Here is a 25,092-nt window from a genome sequence, read left to right on the forward strand (position 1 = left end):
TTGTAGCCATGTGCTCTGTTCTGTGGCTCTGTTAGCAGGAACATTGTTCAGTCAGTGTGCTGGGATGTTTTCAATAGGTGTGGTTCACAGTGAGCCGTGGAAACTGGAGTTCCTCAGAGCGAATGAGAGCCAAGACTCTTTTCAGCCCTCTGTTGTGATCGACAGCCGAGCTTGAAACAGGAATAGTGTTCAGTTCTGGGAGTTGAGATAGTAAAAAAAAAGGAGACAGTGCTGAAAGAGATATATATATATAATATATAATATATATATATTTATATATATATATATATATATATATATATATATTATATATATATATATATATAATATATATATTATATATATATATTATTATATATATATATATTTTTTTTTTTTTTTTTTTTTTTTAAAAAGCAGAGGGTGTTTAAAAATAAACCATCTGTTTCTCTGTTGGAAGAAAAGTGAAGAGACGGGGGAAGAAGCGAAGCAAGACGAGGCGAACTGAGATGAACCGTTTCAGAAGCTCCAGTTCTGTCAAGAGCTTTCGGGTGGCACTAACGGCATGGTTTACACTTCCTCTTCCCTGTCTCTGCTTAATTGAAGAGTCGGAGAGGAGCATTTGCTTGTTCCGGGCCTCGCGCTTGCCTTCATTGTGCATCAAGATTCACACAAAAAAAAAACCACACCCTCTGATAGCACTTTGCACAATAAATACCGCCCCTCCACACACACACCACACACACACACACACACACACACACACACACCACTTCACTTTGTTAATACACCTCGTTGGATTAAACATCAACTTTGAAACGGTGTCTGACTGACACTGAACACATACACTGCAGCCACATGGTAAAAGTAACCCGGATGAGCCCATTGTGACTAATCCCTCTGCTATGCATATGTGTGTGTGAGTGTGTGTTGGTGTGTGTGTGTGTGTATATGATCGACTGAAAAGAAATGGGCAGGGCACATTTGCCCCGTTTAAACCCTGAATGTATGTACAGAGCGTGTAATAGGTGCTGCTTTTGTCTGTGTTGCATGCACAAGTGTATGTATATAGAGCTTTGTGGGATTTCACCTCTGCATACTTTCTCAGGATCTCATTTCAACTTTTTCTTCTTTCAGGATTTACCTGCTGGTGGGAGAAGGAAGGACTAAAAAAAACCAAAAAAAATACCCGGATAGCAACAAACAGTGATTGGTGCTCACTGGGACAACATCTGAGGAGGACGTGTCTCTCTCTCCAGAGCCTGTGAAGCTTTCTACATTTTAACCCCCCCCCCCCCCCACACACACACACACATGTGATTGTTATTGCAATTCGAAGCATTCAGCTACAGCAGAACCACAAGTACCGCAACCAAGCAGTGGGCTGGTCAATGTTTTATAGCTTCCTAATGGCCACCGATGTTTTATTCTGATATATGATTCAGCCTCGAAGCCATTACCACCTTTTTTATAGCAGATTTACATCAGCTCTGCTGCAAGCGCTTTTTTTGAATCCAAAACTGTACCTAGAGCACAGCTGCCTCATTAACTTACTGACGCACCCTTAACATCTTATTGTAGTTCCGCGCATACAAGCGTCCGGCACAGAGTGACTGCTGACCCTGCGGTGTACTCCCCGAGCTCAGGATGGAGGAGCACATTTATGCGGACGGGCATGGCCGCCAAGCTGAGGAGCCAGTGGGACCGCGATGAAGGCCTGGGACAGGTTCACAAGGCGGTGAAGTTTCTGGGTCAGGACTACGAGGGTCTGAAGGCCCAGTGCCTCCAGGGTCGGAGGCTGTTTGAGGATAGCTTGTTCTCTTGCTCCGCGTCGTCTCTGGGATTCAACGAGCTCGGCCCGAAGTCCTCCAAGACCTCCGGAGTCCGCTGGATTGAGGCCCACGGTGAGAAAGGGAGAGTGTGTGTGTGTGTGTGGGGGGGGGGGGGTCGCAGTAAGCTGGGATGTTGTTATTAATTCAGACTTTTGAATCTCAACAAAAACAATCATTGTTGATGGAGCACTTAAAACTATTAAATGTTCATCCCGAAAATCCGCATCAAAGTTTGCGGGACCATCAGACACAGTGATGTTCTCGCAGACTGTTGACATCAACTTTACAGGGCTGTGCCTTTTTTTTTAAAGCTCCATAAGAGCATGAAAATATCAGAGATAATCTGGTAAATACTCAAACTACAGATACAAAACAAACACATACTCTAGCTAACGGACCATTTTTATTGTGTGTTTTAACCTGTTAAATACAAATCACATGTACACTTGAAACGTACTTAACATTTAAGACCTTTTTTGCAAAGCACAATTCATGTTTTGAGATTAAATAACATGCATGTTTTCCAGCTAGCTACATGTTCAAATATATACATATAAAACACTTCCATCAAAACAATGTAGTTATTCTACGTCAAAGTTACATTTTCTTTGGACGGTCACACATCTACCTCTGCTTCATTAGACGCCTCTGTTGGAAACGACAACCTTTTTAATGCAAGAAGTTATGAAATGTATGGGATGTATTTCACAACATTTACATATCGTGCAAGAACAAACGGATGTCGTCCTTCAACTTGACGAGTTTAGGAGAGAGCTGTGAAGTACGGACACTCAATTTCTTCCTGTTTAAAGATCCTTTTAAATCCATCAGACGTTGACTGATGACTCCAGGAGTGAGCACATAATGACTGAAAATCCATTCTTCTTTTTTATTACCTGCTGTGATATTTATTTATTTTTTTCCTCACAGACTTTAATTTCATCTGTTGCTTGGCAACTAAACTTTCTCTCAGGAGCGATTGGTCGATATCGTCTTAATGTTTGCCGCAACACCAGTCGGGAGTTTGCAAGTGTCTCAGAGAGGTTTCTCTCTCATCCTACATCTTTTTTTTTTTTTATCCGTCCATGCATCTCCCCAGACCTAGAATCCTTCCCCGCTAGCCTGTCTCGGCCTCTCATCGCTGCTCGCTACATCATAAATACATCAGGGTGCTCCCTGAAGCCGAGTGTGACACCAGAGAACAAAGTGGGTGCTGTGTTCATCGGGCTCTATCACTGCAGCCCCGCAGACGGCGCACTCTCTCTCTCTCTCTCTCTCTCTCTCTCTCTCTCTCTCTCTCTCTCTCTCTCTCTCTCTCTCTCTCTCTCTCTCTCTCTCATTACTGTTTGATTTGCGTGTACCGTGACAGGCCGCTGCTGTCAGCCCCTGCGAAAAACAGAGCAGCGAGACGAAGTCGGTATCTTTTAAAAAAAAAAAAAAAGCTCTCCGGGTCGTGAACGTGTTAGCTCCTCTCTCTCAGCTTCAGTTTTGAGTGTGCAGGAGCCGCCGTGTGCTGGTGTGCTCTAATGCTTCCCGGGGTCTCGTTTTCTTCCCCCCCCCCCCCCAAAAAAAAAGTCTGATGTTGTATAATGCATGAGGGGATCTGTAATATTTACGCTGCATAAGGATAAGAGGTTTGGTGGTGTTCTCATTTCCCCCCCCCCCCCCCCCCCCCCAAAAAAAAATCTGTGCTCTGTGTGAACCCGAAGGAGAGAGTTCAAATCTGTGTATGTGATGGCGACGGTTTCTGTGAATTCAACCATGTGCCCGATGGTGTGTGTGTGTGTGTGTGTGTGTGTGTGTGTGTGTGTGTGTGTGTGTGGGGCACAAGAATAAATGGAATATTTCTTTTTATAGCTTCATGTGGGGTTTCTCACGCTCAGCATGCTGAGACGAAGATGGTTCACGAAGCAGGAAACAGCAGGTTCACATTTTGGAGAATATAATTGATATTGATAAGAAAACTAGCAAATATTCACATTTTCGTACACCAGTGAATTACTTGACTAGCTAAACAGTTAAAGTATTATCAAAGTTGTTGCCATGTAAATTATCTGTCAATCGAATGAGTATATTCAGCTTCATACTTGCGTGCTGAGATCCGTTCTGTTCAGAACACAGATAGCATTGAGATGTTAGCTTAGCACAGACACTAGAAACAAGAGAAAGAAGCTAACCTAGCTAAGTCATAGCCATATAAACCATTAAACAACTTTTAAGCTACATAGTCTTTTGAACAGTACTGTGTGTGTGTGTGTGTGTGTGTGTGTGTGTGTGTGTGTGTGTGTGTGTTGTATCTTGGTTGTTACTAAAGAAACAACAATCTGAAAGGGAGACATTGTGGTTTTAAGAGCTTTAGCATCTCAGTTGTTTTGATGTCGGGTGGCCAGACTTCTGCGCTAGCGTCAAACGGAAGCAAAACCAAAAGTGACCAGCTTTTTGGGGATATGAATCTCATGCTCGCCATTCCTAGAAACACTGTCGCTACGACCGCCTCTAAAACCATAATGTCTTATTTTCACTTTTGACAAAAATCTAAATGAGATGCTAGCTTTGCAGACGCTAGCTGCTTCGCCCCTGCTCCAGGCCTTCGTATGAAAACCCCGTTGTGTCTCTGACAATATTTCAAATGTTGCACTTGCACATCTTAAAAGATATTCTAATTCTAACTGTGGAGGTTTTTCAAAAGCACGTTGACTTGTTGAAACCTGTATAAACCCCGCGTTGTGTACTTTCTATGGATTAGGCCCGATAGTCAACCCGCTCAGCATGAGAAAGACTAACATGCTTGTAAAATGGGTGTCCAAAACAATCATTGCAATAATGTGTTTGTTTTGTGTTTTTCTCCGCTTTTACAGGAGTTTTGCAAGCGCCCCGAGTTCATCGTCGATGGAGCTACTCGCACAGACATCTGTCAGGGAGCTCTGGGTAAGAGAGCGATCCCATCTGTTTCACTGCTACCGCTGCATGATTCAGCAGTTAGAGGTCAGGAGAGGAGAGATTTGATCCGGTAGAAAGACAAAGTGAAAGAAATGCTGGTAGAAGAAGCCAAAAGAAACAGGTGATTGACTGGAGGCATGGTAAAGTTGCAATCCCAAGTCTGGATGTGGGACATTAATAAGTGAAGCTTTCATCTCCCTCCAGAACCACAGGCAACATAATCCAACATAATTGAGGAGAAAATATGATGTGATACTATGATACATTAACGTCTCTGCACACATTCTGTTAATACTTCATACTGTAAACATTTGAAAATCCCCTCTTGGAATGTTTTTTTTTCACATCCTGCACAAAAATGATTTTTAGAAAGTGAGGCAACAGAGGCTGAAAACACAACATCCCTTCACTAAATGGCCACTTTCCATCATGCAGCTCAATAGCGTCTCTTCTTTAGACCCATGTTTGTCAAACTCCACTCGTCTGGTTTGTAACGTCGTTTGTGATTTGTGATTGTGGGGTTGATTTTTCTCAGACTTTAGCTTCTCCGGAGCAACAGAAGAACTGAAACATCTGTTTTTACAGACTGAGTATCGCTCCTAAACTAAGTTTAATGTGTTAAAATGAGGGAATTATCCTTTGAATATTGTACATCATGATCATTTCAGTCATTTACCTTGAATATACCTACTATTCATGCCATTAATCAGCTCCCATTGCATACATGTAGAGAATCCTCCTTCCTCGTGTAAATGAGACTGAGCCCTTTGCACAACATGCCAGATTTCGGAAATGAGCTGCCAAACGGAGCCGATCGAATGAGGTCATGAGTGACCGATGGAGATGGACCGCTAGAGGTCAATTCGGCGTCACCGGGGACGGTTAAATTGCCAGAGATGTTTCCTGCTCGACACAGAGCTCCATCTATAATTCATGCTTTGTGTCTCTGCCTCACATCTGTAAACAAGGCCACCCTGCCTCTGTTCGAGTCGCTCTGGCAGCGCAGGAAACCACTTCCGCCGCCGAATGCAATTCTTTACTCGGGCCGCCCCCTCACTCCCTCAGGAGCAGCTGGATTGCAAAACAACAACCCCAAAAAAAAAAAAATGTTGAGCTAGAAGACACGATGCTTCGCTTTGTTTTACAGCCCAAATGCACCAAGTCTTTATCTGTATGATACGGGGTTATCTGTCAGACGACACACAGGGCTGCTATCAGGGCCTGTTTATGGATTATATGATGGATAAGATTATATATTCCTTTTATTATTATTACTGTGTGTCTGTTAACCAGCATTAACAGAGCAAACGCTCGTTATAATGAAACTGAAAGTTTCAGGAAGAGTCGCAACCTTTGGCATTAACATTCAAGATGTGAGAATAGAAAACATGTTAAACTTCTCCCAGATGACACAACAACAAAAAATTACTTTTTTTTGTATTTGATGTCTCATAATCACATGCCACAGCATGCATGAGTAAAACCAAGATGGTAAAAGTCACAGTGTTCCTGCCCTCTAACCGAGAAGCTTTTGCGACACAGCGTATCATAACGGAAGCCGTGGCTCGAAACCCACATTGTGATTCCCACTGATAACATCGGTGACCTAATGTGGAGCCGTGGAAGTTTCAGAGCCTCTCTTGAAGTCCAGTGGAACAAGTGCCTCTCCCATTTTCCCGTCGGGCAAAAGCTTGTTGAAACGTAGTTCAGGACTCTTGTCTTTACTGGTCTTTGAATGAGTTAGAATGTAGTTAGGATTCTCTTCTAAACACCTGTTTTACATAAATATCCTGTTGCCATTTAACATTCAAATATAGTATGGTAGGTGTTGGCATTCAGGGCTGATCCCCGGTACTAAAACTGTGTGTGTGTGTGTGTGTGTGTGTGTGTGTGTGTGTGTGTGTGTGTGTGTGTGTGTGTGTGTGTGTGTGTGTGTGTGTGTGTGTGTGTGTGTCCTCAGGGGACTGCTGGCTGCTGGCAGCCATCGCCTCGCTGACCTTAAACGACAACCTCCTCCACCGAGTGGTTCCTCACGGACAGGGCTTCCAGCAGGGCTATGCTGGCATCTTTCACTTCCAGGTAAGGACGGCTTCACTTCCTGCATTTACACACATCCGTGTTTAGAGGCAGAACACAGCCGACAGCTCTCACACTTCTGTTATAACGTCATGTCTGCATGGGCACTGGGCCACCCAGGGGATGAAGTGTGCTAAGATGGGGCTACAGACCTAAATTGTTTCTATGGATATGAATTGAGTTCATAGTGTTTTCAAGGACACCTTGGATAGATTGTTGAATGGGCCTAGCGCCAAAAATGATGCATAGAAACATAAAATGACTACAAAGAGATGCAAAGCAACTGTAACAAGACCCCAAATATCAACAAAAGGGGAAAACCAACCACGAAGAGACACAAAAAGACCTTTAAGAGAAACAAAAGACCTTTAAGAGAAATAAAAAGACCATATAGAGCCACTAAATGACTACAAAGAGACACAAAACAACCACAAAGAGGCTCTAAAAAACTATAAAAGGGGCAAACCAACCACAAAGAGACATAAAAAGACCATATAGAGCCACTAAATGACTACAAAGAGACACAAAAAGACCACAAAGAGAAGTAAAAAGACCACATAGAGTTTAAATGACTACAAAGAGACACAAAACAACCACAAAGAGGCTCTAAAAAACTACAAAAGGGGCAAATCAACCACAAAGAGACATAAAAAGACCTTAAAGAGAAATAAAAAGACCATGTAGAGCCATTAAACGACTACAAAGAGACCCAAAACAACCTCAAAGAGACACAAAATGAGCACAAAGAGAAGTAAAAAGACCATATAGAATTTAACGACTACAAAGAGACACAAAACAACCACAAAGAGGCTCTAAAAAAACTACAAAAGGGGCAAAACAACCACAAACGGTTACAAAACGACTACAGAGCGACACAAAACAACCACAAAAAAGGGGCAAAAGCTTTACAAATATCTGGTGTTGCTCCTGTGTAGGAAAGATGGTGGGGTTTGGCAGTTTATGCAACGTATCGCTAACATATCACAGGGTCTGCTGCTTTTTGTATAGCAGAGATGGATGTCATGCAGAGTAGAATAACTCAGCTGACTGCTATTGTGGGGAAGTCAAGACTTTTGGTTTTGGTGTCCAGAACGTCTGTGCCAGCTCACTTCCTGTGGTGCGTTTCTGCCATTGTGTCATTTCCTGTTAGGTGCACCACCGTTTGTGCAAACTGTGTGAGTGAAATCGAAAAATGTTTAGTTTGATTTCGTTGCATCTCTGCACCGCGTTCCACGTCGCACTGATCCGTTACGGGCGAACTGTTGGTCCCGTTGGGCTGAGAGTTCTCTTTTGGAGCAGAAGCGCTGCTGCTGTGAACGACTCGGTTGATCTCTCGCTGTGGTCGGATCCATGATGTCATGACAGTTTTGAAACCGAGTCGCAGGAAGAGCCCCGATGCTATCGGCTGTCACATTCCTCTCCTTTCATTATTGGTTTCCTGCTCAGTGGTAGTTAATGTGTTGAACCAGTGAGTGAAGAGCTTTAACTTACTCTGCCTCTCCCCAGGATTTCCCAGAAAGAACAAGCGTTCAAAACAATAATCCCCTGCTCTGTTAAACCTCACTGAGTCACCCGAGATAACCCACCTCTCAGATCCACACCCACTCAAGTCAGTCGGTCTGTAAACTTAACCTTCGGAGGACTTGAGTCACCGTCAAAACTGAGTTAAGTGCACCAACGCCCGTGTCTTCATCACACACAGAAGGTGAGATTACGAGGACACAACTGCTGTTGACAACCGATCCCTGATGTGTCTTATGAGTGTCTCCTCTCCCGCCTGAGGGACCAGTCCTGCTGCTTTGTGTCTTACATTTAAAATATGTGTTTCTTTTTGTCTCTGCGGCGCGAGCCGGGCCTTATCAGCTGAACTTTGCTTTGTACACAAAATACTTCCAGACACACACACACACACACACACACACACACACACACACACACACACACACACACACACAGTACAGTAGCCTGTGTATGCTGCAGTCGGTGAGCAGGTGAACAACACATGCATTCAGTGCAGTATGAGATCTGGTATATTTTACAACCCAAATAAATGCAAAAAAAACCAAACAAAAACACCCGTGCACTGGAATCATCAACTGCACAGGTCTGCAAGAGGGAAGTAGTCCCAGTAATACAATTACTATTAATATTATTTATCATGAGATATTTCATTGTTTAGTGCAAACGTTACTTTTCCACCATCCCAAGCTGCTGTGTCACAGAGCTCGTCGAGCCGACTCGGCTTCCCTCTTTGATGTGGTGGGGGTGGGGGAGGGGGGGGGGGGGGTGTTTGCCAACCACACTGTTCGCCTGCCAAGTGTTATTAACAAGAGAGAGAGGGAACAAGGAAGCGACCCAGGGAACAGAGGGGAAGCTCCTGCACATCAAAGACACGTGTGAACATGTGTAGAAACGGACCTATAATGTAGAACATGACACACACACACACACACACACACACACACACACACACACACACACACACACACACACACAGGTTAGTCTATAGCATGGTAGGGAAATCCATCCGTTGACCTTGTAGACGTCAATCTTCTGTCTTGGTGATTTCCCAGTTTTCGTGAGAGCTCCGGGGCTGCCGCGCTGACTCATCTGGTATCGGCAGATCAATAAATCCCATCACTCTCTCTCACACACACACACACACACACACACACACACACACACACACACACACACACACACACACACACACACAGAGCTCCCATTGAAACATGTCCTCTGGGGGCTGCTGACTCAATATCTGACCCGTTTCTTTCACTGATTATTTCCAGAGACTCGGTGTTCATTTTTAATTTTTTTTTCTTCTCCTCTCTGCTAGAGCGAGTGGAAATAATACTTTCATTTGCTCTGAAGGGCTTGTAAATGCATGCGTGTGTTGAACGTACAGTGCAGACATACATACGACTGCTCTCCGTTCAGCAGAGGAAGAGTCGCCCTACTTTCTCTACCATGCCTGCATGGTTTTTGTTGTTGTTGTTGTTGTTTTAGCCTCTCGTCATTTGTATCGCAGCCAATAAATGTTTTCATGCTTTTCCATTACTTGCATGTTTCCAATCCCCCTTTTTTTGTGTGCGTTTCGAGTCTTCCAGGGATTCCCCTTTTTGTATCGGTTCTGATCCTCTAAGCCTCTGTGGACAATTACCCAGACCTGGATGAGTCATCCCAAAAAATGTAATTATGAGTGCAGCGCAGCGAGAATCTTAATTGAAGTAGGACAGGAGAAGGAGGGAGTGTGTTCGAGCGCGGCAGGCAAACAAAGGGAAGGAGAATAAATTATAAAATAGGCAATCTCAGTCGGAACAAATGAAACTTAACTGGGGCAGAATCTTTCATCATCTTCTTATTATAGCAGGCGGTTCTCACAGAAACACCGAACTGTTTGTTGGATTGTGTTGAGGATTTTCTCACGCTTTAAAGGGGACATTAAAGACAACCCAGTTGTGGTTTTTATTTGTGAGCTGCTTTGATCAGAAAACATGTGATTCACCACATGCAGACTCATTGGAATATACAGCCCACGGTTTTGACAACTACCTTTTGAAAAGGTGCACCATATTTTTCCTGCAAGCCAATCCGAGCAGACTGGGCGTTGTTGGCGGGGGGGGCGGGACTTAAAGAGACGGGCGCTAAAACAAAGCGTTTCAGACAGTGTGGGAAAAGTAATGTGTTTTTTGGACACTGAATCGTGTAAACATGTTCAAGCAGGAACCCCAAAATGTGTCTTTGTATGAACCTGAAAATGAGCATGACGTGTCCCCTTTAAGTCATGACGGAGACGGTCAGTGTTGCTGCCACATTGCCGTGAGATAAACGCTCAGCGGTGTCTGTGTGAAAGAGTGAAATGAGGAAGTTGCCAGAGGCAAGCGTGTGTAGGTGTGTGTGTGTGTGTTTGTGTGTGTGTGTGCGTGTGTGTGCGTGTGTGTGTGCGTGTGTGTGTGTGTGTGTTGTCTTCAGTCTGCCGATTGGTGACACAGCTCCTCCCAGAGGTGGATTCAGCTCTGCAGAGCATGCAGAATTCCTCCATCCATCCGTCTATCTTCCCGCTGCACACGCATGCCGACATGAAGTGCAATCTGTAAATTCACACTTGCACGCATGCATGCACGCTTCCAGCTGCGGCTTTTTTTTTTTTTTTGTCATGACAACCCTGCAACTTCCTTCCCCCCTCTTTTCTCTGTTCTACAAACCTAATCACTTTGATTACTTTACTGCACTGTGCTCTTCTTTTGCACGAGGTTTATTGCATCACTGCCTCGAGGTTTTTCTGTACGAGTCGCTGTTCGTTGCGCAAACTCTCTCGACGTGTCAGAAAAGCTTCATGAACAGCTCACGGCGAAGTGCAGAAGATGCTTTTTTGAAACGTAGGAGTCGTCTAGGAGACGTCTATTTGAAGCCTTGTAAACATTTCCAGAATGTAACTCGCACCTTGATGCCAGAACATCGGGCACAAGATAAGTGTGAACAGCACGGAGTAGCTTGTTGCAACACAGACTTTGTACGCAGCTTAACATGATTGTTCAAAAACCGTCAAATGCCTCAAGTGTTATTTCTGAAAAAAAAAACAAGCTTCAGCTCATTTTTTTTCAAAATGTCACCGGTGCTTTTGTCAATGATGTGAAGGTCTCTTGTGCTCCCTGCTGGCCAACAGGCACACAGCCACATGTTAAGGCCTAATGTGGGAAGACAATCAAAACTTGTCCTGACTTCTCTCATTTGTTTTCCTGGATGTATATGTTCTCTGAAAGCTCTCCGGTGCTAAGAACTGATTTCTGTTGAGACCAGCAGGGGAACAAGGTACAGCCTTGTTGTGCAATGATTTGCTTGCAGGACTGGTTTGGAGATGTTTACATGATCTGGTGCTGGAGTTCTATTTTAGTTTCTGTATTTAATTCAGGGTTGATACACAACTACAGCATATCTCCTCAATGCCCCCTGATAAAAGGTGATAGTCTGACTCTTCTTTGTCCTCCTAAACTTTATATATTTCAAAACAACAACAGTTTGAGCTGAGTGAGGCGTCGGTAGATCCAGCCAGCTGCACGATAAATTAGGCAGCACCAGAAATAAGAAGTACATTTGATATTTACAGGTACTATTTTGAGAGCAAAACCTTTTTTAAACAAGCCAGTCAGATCAGATTTGTACTCGTACATTATTCCAAGGTACTTTCCATTTTGTGGTACTTTCTACTTCTACTTCCACCATTGTACATTTGCACCACAAATCTCAGGATATCTCTTGTCATTTAATCCTGGGAGTTTGATGAATGTTTTTTTTGTCTCTCTCCGTCATGCAGTTCTGGCAGTTCGGCGAGTGGGTGGAGGTGGTGATCGATGACCGGCTGCCGGTGAAGGACGGGAAGCTGCTGTTCGTCCACTCGGCGGAGGGGACCGAGTTCTGGAGCGCGCTGCTGGAGAAGGCCTACGCGAAGTAAGACCGGCCGACATAACGAACACGGGTCCGCTCGGGTTCCGGTCTCAGTCAGATGATCACAAGTTGAGGCTTATTGAAGACTGTAAGTTGTTGCGAGGATTTCGTACAAAGACGTCTGTGACCGGAGAGTGTCTGGTCGTAGAAGAGTCTGTGAGGAACAAGACAGATGAACACTTGAATCAACGCTATTTGGCAACTTGAGGCCGCAGCTGTTTTCGGCGGATAGCTGTGGTCTCAAGCTGTAAATCTGGTTAGCCCTAAAAGTGAAGCGGAGCATTGTTTCTGGAAGTGCGTGACAAGTTAAGAAAGCATTCCCGGACGCAACGGGAAGATTTATGCAGTTACATTTGCTTATGTGTACATCTTCATTTATGGTAGTGTGGAGCAGCGAGTGCATACATCTGACTCCATTTAAGGCCTGCTCATGTACCAAATGAATATCTTTATACTATTTTGAAGGCTTTAAACCGTCATTCGTCTCTTGTTGTGTCCCAGGCTGAACGGCTGTTACGAGGCCCTGTCAGGAGGCAGCACGTGCGAGGGCTTCGAGGACTTTACAGGCGGCGTGACGGAGATGTTCGAGCTGAAGAAAGCCCCCTCCGACCTCTACAGCATCATCAGCAGGGCCATCGACAGAGGATCCCTGCTGGGCTGCTCCATAGACGTCAGTACTGCAGCATTCATGCATCCTTTTGCTTTAGCTTTAGAGGTGCCAGGCCTAGCTGGTTTCCCCCCCCCCCGGTACCAGTCTTTGTGCTAAGCTAAGCTACTCGTGCTGGCGTTTTATCTACCGTACAGACATGAGAGTGCTATCCATCTTTACCCAAGATGTTAAACTACTCCTTTAACGTCTGTGGGATGTACAGGTTAAATGTCAGCGCTGAAGTAATGGGAACTTTAGGTTGAATAGAGAGTCTGAAGTAAAAATAATGAAAACAAGCAATCATCTCAGTTTTTATCCTCCAGCTTTAAACGTAATCTGTGCAGCTGAAGTCTGCCTTTTTTTAGTCCCAGTACGCCTTTATAGTAATTAACTACATTCCACTCAGTTTTTAAAATCTCACACATCAAATATTAACCCTAATGCAACTTTAATAACTGATCAATCATTCATTAAAGAGGACATATCATGCTCGTTTTCAGGTTCATATATGTATTTTAGGTTTGTACTAGAACACGTTTAAATGCTTTAGTATTTTAAAAAACACTTCATTTTTCTCGTACTGTTTGTTTGTACATACCTGTATTCACCCTCTGTCCAAAACGCTCCGTTTTAGCACCTGTCTCTTTAAGACCCCCCCCCCTTGAAAAAGCCCAGTCTGCTCTGATTTCCTTGTGAGACATAAAGTATGTTTATTGTTTGTAAGAAAAGAGAAATGTTGTTTATTTCTTTCCCTTGTAGAGCTCTTCTCAGTCTCACAGGTTTGAGCACAAGGCTGCAGTAATGCTAGTTTGATCTGTGACCAGAGGAGGGCAGTAAAGATTGGGAAACTTGCGGTAAAAGGGTTTTGGTAGCTGGCAGAAATTCAACACGATCCTCCGGGACACTGGGTGTTTACAGACCGAGGGGATTGAACCCTTTGTGTCTGCCTCGTTGAAGGGCATGTCCTGTAATCAGTGCTGCTCAGTTTGGGCTGGAAGAACTGCCTGTTCGGCTCATTTTGTACGGAAAACGTGAAAGAAGACAAATACCAAAGACGACAGAGTCGAAGAGCTTTCTGCTTCTGAGGAAATAGTAAAATGTAGAGGCAGTAGGAAACATACATTCTTACGACGACAAGGTTTAAATAAGAAGACAGAGCATCCCAAATAAAAAAAACTGTAACTTTTCCATTTAATTTGCATTTGTTACAGTTCTGAATGTAAGAAACCACAATTCAAAGCAGTCATTTACCGCGCAGAACCAAGATTTAATTGATTAGTTTGTTTGTGTTATTGTGTGTCCCTTTAAATCACCCAGTGACAGTCATCTCCCTAATAGGATTTCTCGCCATATACTGTTTGCTGATGTTAATGAATGAGCCCGCGTTATGCCGGTGACTGCAGATGTCTCCAACCCTCTGTCACATGCGGAGATAACGTCCTCCCCGTCTCCGTCAACCCGTCCTCCTGACCGAGCGAACGGCGCCGCGGACGTCAGTAACCTTCCGTTTTACTCTCGTCCTCAGATCACCAGCTCCGGGGACAGGGAGGCAGTCACCTTCAAGAAGCTGGTGAAGGGCCACGCCTACTCTGTGACCGGCGTGGACGAGGTGAGCGGTGGCGGTTACTTTTTGACATCAGTGGAAGAAAAGGAAAACAGACTAAAATCACTGGTGACTTCTCAAGACATGACCTGAAAATGAAATTCATTCTAAACCTTATCTTCCAAGCCTTCAAAACACAAATTATCATACTGAAAGGAAACTTCAAGGATGATTTTGTGAAATATTTGAGCCAATAATTGCATTCATATGTCATAAAATTGATTAAACACCATTTATCAACAAAAAGTAGAGTAACAAAAATTCCATTTGCCTGTTCTGGCTCTAAACCGTTGACTCAGGTCACATAAAGTCATAGTGTTTGTAGTTTTTAATGTGTTTAGCTGCTTTAGCTCAGTTTCATTTGCTTGGAATCATTCAAAAAAAGTAATTCCCAAAGACCTGGTGTGAACAAAGTCAAAATGACTGGTTTACATACTCAAGATAATATAAAATGATGCAGAAAAGTCAGCAAAAATGTCCCAAAAGGTTCATTTACACACAAACTTGCTCTTCTTACAATTCATAGATAAGGACTGCTGTGAATTGGGTCGCAGTGGTTTGTCATTTTTTTTAAATTTGGTGCCCAGAAACAAATTTTTGAGAAACACTTTTTTTTTTAAATGTATTATTATTGAAACAAAAAGCTGCTTTAAAAGTCAATTTAACCACAAAAGTAAGCCAAAAACAGAAAATAGAGTCTGCAGTATGTGGCCTTCATAACTGTAGTTCAGTAACTTACATGTCGTAATCAGAAGTAAAGCACAACACAGTGAATACAATCACAACGCGCTAAAGTTACACTTGTTTTCAGTTTAGTTAACTTTTAGTTGCAATGTTGCATTTTTTCTGAACTAGTTGTAGAAGCTTTATCTCTAATGTCATTGTCACGAGATCGATGCAGACGTCAGAACATAACGTGATGCAACCGAGCTGATCTCTCCATTTATTATGGTGCGTTTTACTGTGACAGTTGGTATCAGAGTTTCCTCTTTTTGCCGTCAGGTGGTGTACAGAGGGAACATGACCAAGCTGGTCCGCATCAGGAACCCGTGGGGGGAAGTGGAGTGGACCGGAGCCTGGAGCGACAAGTAAGGCTTCACTTCACACTTAACTGCGTTGAAGTTTTGACGTTAAATGGCAACACATGATGGAGGAAAAAAAACATAACCCAATTTCTTATCAGTGAATGAGACAAACGGATAACTGTGTTTCCGATTATTTTGTTTTCCGTATCAAATTGTCCTTTTTATCTCATATCTTCATAGGTTGAAAAAACAGTTTTTACACTTATTTATGAATTTATTGCCAAAGCCATATATCCACCCGCCCATTCTAAACCCAGGAAGACAAAGCAATGGGGGAGGGGGATCCTCAGCGTTGGGATTTGTACTTTTTTATAGTTTCATGGACGTGAAACGAAAATGTAAAGATACAAAACCACACACATAGCTTTTTTTGCTGAATCGTATGTTAATTTCCAGAGAAAATGCTGCCGTAGCTGATGTTTGTTCTTCCTCAGCTCCAGAGAGTGGGACAATGTGGATCGCTCCGTCAGAGGTCGGCTACAAAACCGCAGCGAGGACGGTGAATTCTGGTGAGTCTTCTTGTGCGCGTGGACTCTCGTCACTACTACGAGTTAGTAGTTTAACTACGACGGTTAAACTAGCCTACTTTTGCCAACTTTAGTGCCTATTTGCCTAGATTTTCATTTCTAACACTAGAATGTTTCTCCGACTTCTCCTTTCGTTCAAACGTCTTGCACTTCGCGCTGGAAAAAACAACGACTTTGTCCTAACTAAGTGCGTCTATTTCCGTCTCTTTCAGGATGTCGTACAGCGACTTCCTGCGGGAGTTCACTCGCCTGGAGCTCTGCAACCTGACGGCCGACGCCCTGGAGAACAGCCAGCTGAAGATATGGAGCTCCTCGATCTACCAGGGAGAGTGGAGGAGGGGCAGCACCGCCGGGGGCTGCAGGAACTTCCCAGGTATGACTTGCTAAAGGAATGTGAACCAGTGACTCCCATTTAAACACTAAGTAACCAAACAATGGTTTTTCCCCGATCTACTGTGACTGATTTTCTGTTCTAAAAAGTGAAACAATTTTCGACGCTTCTTCGCAGCAACCTTTTGGCTGAACCCTCAGTTCAAGATCGTGCTGCAGCACCCGGACACTCCCGGCCAATCAGAATGCAGCTTCCTGGTCGGCCTCATGCAGAAGGACCGCAGGAAGAAGCGGCACGAGGGCAAAGACATGGAGACCATCGGGTTTGCCCTCTACGAGGTGAGCCAACAAAACGCTGCTCATTTAAAAAAAAACGAATCTTAAATCAAGTTCTGTCCTTTCCCACTGCAGGGACCCATCGCCCTTTAATCTGTGTATGCTTAAGAAGCGTGTGACGCTCTGCTCCCTGATCCTTTCCTGGTGTTTTCAGTTTATTTGACAACGCAGGACATTTCAGATAAATATATGGAACATTAACTTGCATTTGGGGCGACGCTGAAATGTCAGTGAGTCCTTCCAAAGCAAGCAGAGAAAAGGGGAAACAACATCAGCACCTTTTGTTTACCGAAGTCCTGCAGTGGAAAAAGAGCGGCCCTTATCTCCATTTCTATAGTTTCACAGATTCTGCCAAAAACATCTCTTCTTTCTCACACATATGGCAATAATCTCTCTCTCTCTCTCTCTCTCTCTCTCTCTCTCTCTCTCTCTCTCTCTCTCTCTCTCTCTTCTTTTACAGGTTCCAAATGAGGTATGAGTTTTACTTCTCTCCACTTTTTTATTGTGATTCAAGAACAACCAGGAGGCAATAATCGTTAAAATGTCATAAATCTACTACGAACGACTTAAAGGTTGACAAGATCAGAAGCACCTGTTAACGTACCAAACCCCGTTAAAGGATTTACTGAAGGAACTCTCTTGTCCCCTCTCAGTTTACCGGGAGGTCCGGCGTCCACCTGAAGAGAGACTTCTTCCTCACCCACGGCTCCAGCGCTCGCTCGGAGCTCTTCATCAACCTGAGGGAGGTCAGCTCGCGGTTGCGGCTGCCGGCCGGGGAATACATCATCGTCCCCTCCACCTTCGAGCCGCACAAAGAGGCCGACTTTGTCCTCAGGGTTTTCTCCGAGAAGCCCGCCGACTCAGAGTGAGTGGCCGTAACGGAGCGTGTAGTAATGTCTGATCTTGCAATGAATTTGGACGAATGAGCAGTTAAAGACAAATTGGAAAAGAGAAAGAAACACTTGAAGAACATCATGATAGAAGTGAACAAAATAAGTAACTTTAAATCTTTGTTCTTTCCGTGTCAGGGAGCTCGATGACGACGTTATAGCAGAGCTTCCAACAGAGGTGAGGGAATGAACCGGCTTCAAGACTTCACCTCTAACGACGTGTGGAGAGAAAAGCAAGCGTGTGCTGAGAAAAATGTCTCCGTTTGTGTTTCAGATTGAGCTGGACGAGAGCCAGATCGACGCCGCCTTCAAAAACCTCTTCAGACAGCTGGCAGGGCCGGTAAGCACTGCTGGAGAAATGGTTCATGGTATACACACACACACACACACACACACACACACACACACACACACACACACACACACACACACACACACGAGATGCTTTGACCGTCTCCGTTTGTGCCTACAGGACATGGAGATCAGCCTCACAGAGCTGCAGACCATCCTGAACAGGATCATCAGCAAACGTTCGTCACACGCTTGCAAATTCTGGAATTTCTTTAACAAGTATTTAAAATGCTTTTGATACAGAGTGTTAAATGTGCTTCTCTTCTCTCTTTTTGTCCTACTTTGTCACGCTAACAGATAAAGACCTGAAGACAGACGGCTTCACAAAAGAAGCTTGTCGCAGTATGATAAACCTCATGGACGTATCCTTGGAATGGAATCAAAAAAAAAAATGAATAAAAACAAAAATATGTAATATATCAATATTGTTTAAAGATGATAATAATTCTAAAAAATAATAACAATAATATGACACATGCTAAATAAAATAATTAGCATTTTTACAATAATAATAAGAGATATTAGATTTTTTGTAGTCCTTGCATTCTTCCACCTTGTCAAAACTTGGTGCCTACATTACCCACAATGCAACTCCCTTTTAACGGTCAAAGATTCAGGTGTGTTATGTTTGAGACTTTGCACAACAATGTATCTGTACCAAAGACCTGTAAACAGACTTGTAAAATCAGTTCCCCTTTAAAATTGTCTGCTTGTTGTTGTTGTTGTTGTTGTTGTTGTTGTTGTTGTTGTTGATGATCAGGCGACAGTCGCTGTTGCTCCTTAACCTCTCGGCTCAGACGGACGGCAGCGGAAAGCTGGGCCTGACGGAGTTCCACGTCCTCTGGGAAAAGATCAAACGCTACCTGGTGAGATAGACCTCTTGACGGGTCACATTTGGAAATGGCGCTGGAATAATATTGACTCTGCTTCGTGGTGCTTGCGTCATTCCGTTGTTTATTTATTCTGACATGAGAACATCTTGTTTGCTTGCACTGCCTTCCTGTCGCCATGACAGACCATATTCAGGCAGTTTGACTTGGACAAATCGGGCACCATGAGCTCCTACGAGATGAGGATGGCTCTCGAATCTGCGGGTAAATGTTCCTTATTCTCTCGCGTGTTAAGAGAGCGTCTTTTTGATTTCCGCTTTTGTAAAACGTGCGGTCCGCTTTTCCCCCCGTTTGCCGTCTCTCCCCTCAGGTTTCAAGCTGACCAACCAGCTGTTCCAGCTGATCATCCTGCGCTACACGGAGGCCGACATGGCCGTCGACTTCGACAACTTTGTCACCTGTCTGGTCCGGCTGGAGACCATGTTCAGTGAGTCCCGTTACCGCGCAACCTCACTGTCTTCAAAGGAACAGTTCAGCCACTCGTCAGGTGTTTTTGTTCCAAAGGAAAAATGACTTGTTGTCACCTTACTTCCCCAGGAAACAAGTCGGATCAAACATTACCATTTCTAATTGCAAATGAATGACACGCATTCCAGAACACACGTTGAAATTCTTCTTTCTGCAGAAACCTTCCACGCCATGGACACGGACAAAAACGGTTACATGACCCTCAACTTCCATCAGGTATGGCCACACCCGAGCAGAGATGCTGCCGTACCACTACATTCTGTGCATGCGGTTTGTTCCCACTTTACCCCCCCCCCTCTAATTCCCACGCTCTCTGTGTTCTACAGTGGATCACTCTGACCATGTTTGCCTAGGGATGAGCGGACCCCCCCCTCTGTAAATGTCCCGCTGCAGCAGCTCCAGGCCCAGTATGTGTTGTTTTCAGAAGTGCCTTCTTTCTCCGCCAGTTCCTTCCTCTCGCTGCCGAAGGCCCTCTGACGCTACAAGACTGTAAATCTCGTCTATATGGTGCCTACATTGTAAAACACGTGCCGATCCTTTATGTTTAACTTGTTTTGCCAACAGAGGGACGCTCACTTCTCGTAGCCTGGCGGTCTTTTAGCGTTTTTTAAAAAAAAAAAAAATTTAAATTCTTTTTGTTTGAGGCAGCGATACCCTGGGGGCAGAAATAAACATATTTTTAAAAATTTCAGTCGGTGGAGACAACATTTTTTGTTCACAAATCATTCTGGCCGTAGAATTTCATCAAAGTTATCTTAGCTGTCGTTGTAGGGGACCAAACCTAGTATAATAAGAAAGTAAATGAATGGGTTAAGAATCCAAATATAATAATGAATCGCCGAATAAACGATACATTAATAAACGCATTGAGAAATTGAGCAGAAAAATAGGTTTTTAATTAATTACGCATTCGTTCTTTTCTTTCAGCAGGATTTAGGAGCACTGCGGTTAGAGCCAGTGTGCGGTTTGTCCGTTCTGGGCTACCGTAGGCTCCGTAATATAAATATAAACGCCTCATTCTGAGGCGAAAAACACGACGATCCCTTTTTTCAGGCGATTGCACACAAAAAAAACAAACATATTTAATAATGTTTTATTCCATTTCTGCTGATAGATCCCCACTAAATGCTGCACACTGTTCCTTTTAAGGTCAACTGGGGACATTTTAGGTGAACTGGTGGTTAAGTTTCCAATGGTGTTTTATAGAAAAATCACCGATCACTCTACTTAATGATTTACACTTAATGAGCACTGAGGCACACTTCTGCACGGCTACATCCATCCTCAGAGGGGGGAAAAGTAATACGTTTTGACAGATTTGTCGATTAAATCAACTCGTCGATGAGCGAAAACGATCCTGTGGGCGCGTCCACCAAGAGTTAATGTACTTGAGGACGATCTGCAAAAAAAAACCCCCGCTCTTCACAGTAAAGGTTTGAAGCTCGCTGTCGGCTCTCACGCTCTCGGGTGCCAGATGCGGTCCTTTATGTGGAGCTTGCTCTCGAACGCATACGAATATGCGGAATATGTATCTCTACTCTTGCCTTTTTTATTTGCCTTTCTGTTTACATCTCGTGCCAAAACTTTGCTTTCACGTCGGCATCCAGAGCGCACTCATGAAGCTTCACTGGGCCGCGCGGTGCGGAGACAACGACGACGTGGCGCCGTATCGTAGAGAATGTGTCGAGTTATGTTTCTTTAATCCTCTTTAGCTTATCATTATGCATGACTGGTTTTAAAATATGACAAAAGAATCATTTTATAATATGGATGTCATAGTGGGGGTTAAAAAAAGGGACGCATCAGCCTCGTTTAATGTTGCCTTTCAAGGGGACAAACTATTATGCAAGATGGACGGATATGTTGCGAGCATGCAGTGTGAAATGTGATTTATTGTCTGCCTGCCTGATTTCTGTTCAACCACGGGAGCAAGTGTTTTTTTCATTTTTATTTTAAATGTTGTTGTATTCCAAAATAACATGTCACTTTTGGAGGATCCACATGTGAAGTGTTAGAACTTTTCTTATCAAACAAACAAAACGCCAAAATAGTTTGTTCTGCAAGTTATTTTGTGGGTTTTTTGTAAATGGAGAAAATGAATTGGAAACATTTTAATCAAAGGAAGCGACAGCCCGAACCCTCAAATTGATGTATGAGTCGGGACGATGCCAGCATTCATGTCTTCGGTTCTTGCAGCGTAATGCTTACGTAACATTACCAAATGTTTACAACGGTCGCGTTCAGGGTCCCCTCGGATCTTTTCTGTGTAGCATCTCTGTAAAACTCCAATACTTTGCAAATAAACATGGTGATTTCATGAGTCTCAATTGATGTTTGTGATGGTTTTAAAATGACTTCCCTCCACGGCCCCCCAAAGAACAACACAAACGAGCTCGATGTAGTAATAAATAGTACCTTTTAGTAACAACATTCATATGAAAAAAAAACAAAAAAACAAGCACCGTCAAATATATTAAGTCCACTAATGTACACATTTCAACAACATCATAATATTAAGAACTTTACAGCAGATTTCTTTGCTCATTGTTAAGTTAAATCGCTGACATTTACACAAGTCGATCACACCTTTTTAAGTTGGAACAAAATGCGTCTCGTTTAGAATGATACAAAAAAAAAGAGAGAAACGTTTTTTCTTCAATAGAGGAATGTGAGACACGAAAACAAAGGTTGTGTATTTTCTGTATAAATTAAGTGAGATTCTTCGGAGGACTACTTTTATTATCATCTTTTGACCTAAGACTCAAAACAGCCCGACGGCTCACTTAAATAATAAATTAATTGGGGTTTTCTTTGGCACAGTAGCATTCAGTATAAACCACGTTACGTCTCCCTCAGTCACACCGGAAGGCTAACATCTAGCTTCTGGCTAGACGTTGGCGTCTCTCAGACGTAGTTGTTGTTGTGCTCGATCTTGGTCACCATGGCGGAAACCAGCCGCTCCAGCTGCTCCGCTCGCTGCTTGCCCGTCTGGAGGACCTCCTCGTGGTTGGCCTTCTCCTCGCTGTCGTAGTCCATCACCGCCTGGTTGGTGATCAACGACAGGGCGAAGACGCGCATGCCGCAGTGGCGCGCGATGATCACCTCGTGGACTGTGCTCATGCCTGTCGGAGGAAAAGAGGGCATTCAAAAAAATAAGACATCGGGGATGAATATAAAAGAAAATCTTTCTTTCTGTGGGTGAAGAAGTCCGACACGAGAATTAAACATGGGCAGAAAAAAAAGGCAGCTTTTAAAGGTATGTACCGACGGCGTCGGCGCCCAGTTTGTGCAGCATGCGGCACTCGGCGATCGTCTCGAACGAGGGTCCGCCCAGCACGCAGTAGACGCCCTCCTTCAGGAAGTCTCCGTAGCCGAGCTCCTGTCCCACGTCCACGGCCATCTGCTGCAGCTCTCTGTCGTAGGCGTCGGACATGCAGGGGAACCGCACTCCGAACCTGCGAGAGAGGGAGACGTAGAGGGACAAGATGGTTAGGTTTAGGCGAACGGAGGAGACCTGAGGGTGATGTTGCTGATCCTCTGAACACCAAAAACCCCCCATCCTACCTCTCGTCGTTGGGCCCAGACAGCGGATTGTTGCCAGCGAAGCCCGGCATGTTGAGGTGGTCTTTGATGATCATGATGTCTCCCACTTTGAAGTCCTGATTGAGGCCTCCGGCTGCGTTGGTCAGCATCACCGTCTCCACACCGAGCAGCTTGAAGATGCGTATGGGCAGTGTGATCTGGAGACAGAAATATAGACGTTATGTAACCATTCAAAGGGCACTTTTGGTTTAAAGGATGATAGCATTCTTTAAAGGCCACACATTTCAAGGCAATTTTCTCCCTAGTTCAAGGGTTCAAATGGACTATGAAACTCATTGCAGCACAAACACACACACACACACACCTTCTGGATCGGGTAGCCCTCATACAAGTGGAAGCGCCCCTGCATGCAAACACACGGCCTCCCCTTTAAGGTGCCGAATACCAGCCGACCTGCGTGTCCGTGCACTGCAGGGAAAAACAAACGCAAACCCGGTCAGTGGAATACGAACAGGAAACGGGAAACCCAGTCGGCAACCGAGAGGTTTGTTGGCGCTAAACTCACCGGTGCTCTGTGGAAAGTTGGGGATGTCCTTGTAGTTGAAGGCCACCTGGTCCTTCAACATGTCAGCCAGCCCTCCGAGCCCCGAGCCGCACACGATGCCCACGGTGGGTCGGACGTCTGTCTGGGCCATCAGCCAATCGGCTGTGGCCTTGCAGTCCTCGTAGCTGTAGCTGGATGACATGAAAAGAGGGTCTGGGGTCAGGTCGACTGCAACAAAATGTCAGCTCTTATCAGAGACCTCATGAACGTCGCTTTGCCTCCCGATTCATTGGGTGTCATGTGATGACACCCAATGAATCGGGAGAAAAGGGGGTTTCTGGGTAGCCGGCCTGATCGGAGAACGGCTACTAATAAAGATATGACGCACACACACACACACACACACACACACACACACACACACACACACATTCCTGCGGTCAACAACTCCTCTCATGCACTCTCAATGGTGACACTAATTCCTTCAATTTGTGTAATTCCTCTCATATGACAAACTGCTTTCACCCCCATGCAAGCATGGATCAATGGATACACAAGACTGTGCTATAAATAGACACGCTGTGAGAAAGCAGGCGCTGAAGTGCTTTATTCACACCTACTGCCACAGGACAGGCTGTAATATATGATATTGATATTACTAATCAGTAAACATGTGCTATAAAGTCCATATTAAGTGTAAAAGACACTGTTTAATTCCATGTAGGACTCCCACAGAAATACATGAATGGCTTTTCTTTTAAACCGTTGCTGCCCACAGAGCATGTGCGCTTTTTTTTGGCATGCCAAACCTTCCCGCAGCCTCGACCTGCCCATGAAGGGGTCATGTGTTCGGCAGCGTGGGGAGGAGGAGAGCCGCGCAGTCTGTTCAGAAGAGTTACTCACCCTTTGTTTGCCTCTGGAAACATCGCGGGCGATTCAACAAGTGTCAATGGGAAGAGAAAAAAAGAATAAGTAAGTGCGCACTTAGCAAAAAAAAAAAGAAAAAAGAAAAAGAAATCAAGTTCCAAAAGAGGCACAAAAAACGTTGAATCGGAGTCCAGCTGTTTAGAATGAAAGATATTATAGACAAAATAAAAAGAAGAAGTTCTATTTAGTTTCTTTGTGTTTGGAGTCGTGTTAAAGTCTTCAGCTCTCACTTGTCTGTGGAGAAAAGGCTCAGTCGCTGGGTTTATTATAGGCACAGAGACCCCCCCCCCCCCCCCGCCCGCCCTCTGCTGCTCAATATGACGCACGTGGGTGCGGCCGCCTCATTGGCCGGGACAACACACCTTCAAAATAGACAAAGAAAAATGTCTGTTCTGCTCGACCCCCCCCCCCCCCCCCCATTCACTCTCCTTTCCCAGCAGCAGCGTTTGCATCCTCTCTACACCTCCTGTTCTCCACTATTATTGTCAACAGGAAACGGTTGCACCACATTCAGCAATGATCAATCTGTGGCTTATTGATCAACACTGCATTCTCAGCATGACTCAGGTTTTCATTTATAAACATCACGTGTCTGATGTGAGCATGCGATTGTTGCTCCTCTCTCCATTATATTACATTATATTATATTATTATTTATAGTCCACTACATGTTG

The 25,092-nt window shown here is 44.3% G+C and overlaps 2 protein-coding genes across 2 annotated transcripts; one reads left to right on the forward strand and one right to left on the reverse strand.

Moving 5' to 3' along the window:
- Window positions 1–1,536: 1,536 nt before the first annotated feature.
- capn1 (calpain 1) lies at window positions 1,537–21,731 on the forward strand. The gene is made up of 22 exons (XM_068728295.1): window positions 1,537–1,876; window positions 2,994–2,999; window positions 4,670–4,739; window positions 6,712–6,830; window positions 12,145–12,278; window positions 12,777–12,945; window positions 14,450–14,533; window positions 15,530–15,615; window positions 16,047–16,121; window positions 16,352–16,512; window positions 16,648–16,808; window positions 17,266–17,277; window positions 17,459–17,670; window positions 17,834–17,873; window positions 17,970–18,035; window positions 18,168–18,225; window positions 18,344–18,408; window positions 18,844–18,912; window positions 19,062–19,140; window positions 19,247–19,363; window positions 19,562–19,620; window positions 19,731–21,731. The coding sequence occupies exons 1-22, from the start codon at window positions 1,643–1,645 to the stop codon at window positions 19,755–19,757; spliced, it is 2,103 nt and encodes a 700-aa protein (XP_068584396.1). The 5' UTR covers window positions 1,537–1,642; the 3' UTR covers window positions 19,758–21,731.
- Window positions 21,732–21,801: 70 nt separating this feature from the next.
- Window positions 21,802–24,665, reverse strand: pnp5a (purine nucleoside phosphorylase 5a). The gene is made up of 6 exons (XM_068728294.1): window positions 24,395–24,665; window positions 23,513–23,682; window positions 23,312–23,415; window positions 22,969–23,144; window positions 22,669–22,859; window positions 21,802–22,526 (listed from the first exon to the last, which is right to left on the reverse strand). The coding sequence occupies exons 1-6, from the start codon at window positions 24,415–24,417 to the stop codon at window positions 22,309–22,311; spliced, it is 882 nt and encodes a 293-aa protein (XP_068584395.1). The 5' UTR covers window positions 24,418–24,665; the 3' UTR covers window positions 21,802–22,308.
- Between the last annotated feature and the right edge of the window lie 427 nt (window positions 24,666–25,092).

Source organism: Cebidichthys violaceus, unplaced genomic scaffold (assembly GCF_023349555.1).
Source record: "Cebidichthys violaceus isolate CVI_PGR_0920_01 unplaced genomic scaffold, fCebVio1.0.p SCAF_41, whole genome shotgun sequence".
In the NCBI taxonomy this organism is placed as follows: domain Eukaryota; kingdom Metazoa; phylum Chordata; class Actinopteri; order Perciformes; family Stichaeidae; genus Cebidichthys; species Cebidichthys violaceus.